This window comes from Aplysia californica, unplaced genomic scaffold (assembly GCF_000002075.1).
Source record: "Aplysia californica isolate F4 #8 unplaced genomic scaffold, AplCal3.0 scaffold01328, whole genome shotgun sequence".
Lineage (NCBI taxonomy): Eukaryota > Metazoa > Mollusca > Gastropoda > Aplysiida > Aplysiidae > Aplysia > Aplysia californica.
In genome coordinates, this window is record NW_004798598.1 from 68993 (window position 1) to 69968 (window position 976).

Below are 976 nucleotides of genomic sequence, written 5' to 3' on the forward strand. Positions count from 1 at the left end.
AGTTGTTATTGTTTTTTGCTGCTGTTGTTGTTGTTGCTGCTATTTGTGTTGTTGTTGTTGTTGAGGGTGATGGTGGTGTTGCTCTTGGTGTTACATTTGTTGTTACGCTTGTTGTTGTTGTTGATGAAATTGTTATTTTTGTTTTTTTAAACTGCTTTTGTAAGTCTACAAAGCTGCAAGGTTGCGTTGGTGCTGCTGACTTTGTTGTAATTACTGGACAAACAATCTTTGTGCTATGCCTAAGATATAGTTTGTGTTTACGCTACGTTGTTCTGTAATACTTCTAAAATCCAAGCAAAAGAAAATTACTCTGATCAGCAGGAACTATTCTACAACTTGAGGTAGATAGAATCTGTCTGCAGTAGCTTACCACAGTTCATTTCGTCGGACCAATCATAACAGTCGTTGGTCCCGTCACAGCGCATGCTCAGAGCCACGCATTTACTGTTGTCACACCGGAACTGATCCTCGAGACACGTAGAATGTTCTGGAAAAACAATGTCTAGGCGTTTGTTAATTCCATTGATAATAAAGAAAACGTTGGGTCTTTAAAATATGTTTTAACATTTTATAATCTAATCTAAAGGTAGGTCTACATAATATTTCTTATAGTACATATAAAGAAATCAGATTGTGTTGCCAAACTTGTTCGACATTTTTTATTTCTGATGTTTGATTTTCGATATAGAGAAGAACGAACGTCTGATCTGATGATTTGCTTTCGTGGTAAATATACATGTTTATTAAGCCTACACTCTTTCTGTTATATATTTCACAAAAATAATAAAACATTTAGACATAAAACTGAAATAAAAACAATGTGGAAAAAAGGCAGATGCGAGGCAATACATGTTTTACTTCTTTTTTTCAGGTCTTTCTTTCAACGTAAGCAGTTTTTGCTTAAAGACGAGACAGTGAGTGAGATAGATAGATAGATAGATAGATAGATAGATAGATAGATAGATAGATAGATAGA

At 34.3% G+C, this 976-nt stretch overlaps 1 protein-coding gene across 1 annotated transcript in view; it reads right to left on the reverse strand.

The window, feature by feature from the left end:
* LOC106013826 (G-protein coupled receptor GRL101) overlaps window positions 1-482 on the reverse strand; it is a gene marked incomplete in the record, with an annotated part of 5937 nt that extends 5455 nt beyond the window's left edge. Inside the window, 1 exon segment of the mRNA XM_013090543.2 lies at window positions 371-482. Coding sequence (XP_012945997.1) covers window positions 371-425 — 55 coding nt within the window.
* Between the last annotated feature and the right edge of the window lie 494 nt (window positions 483-976).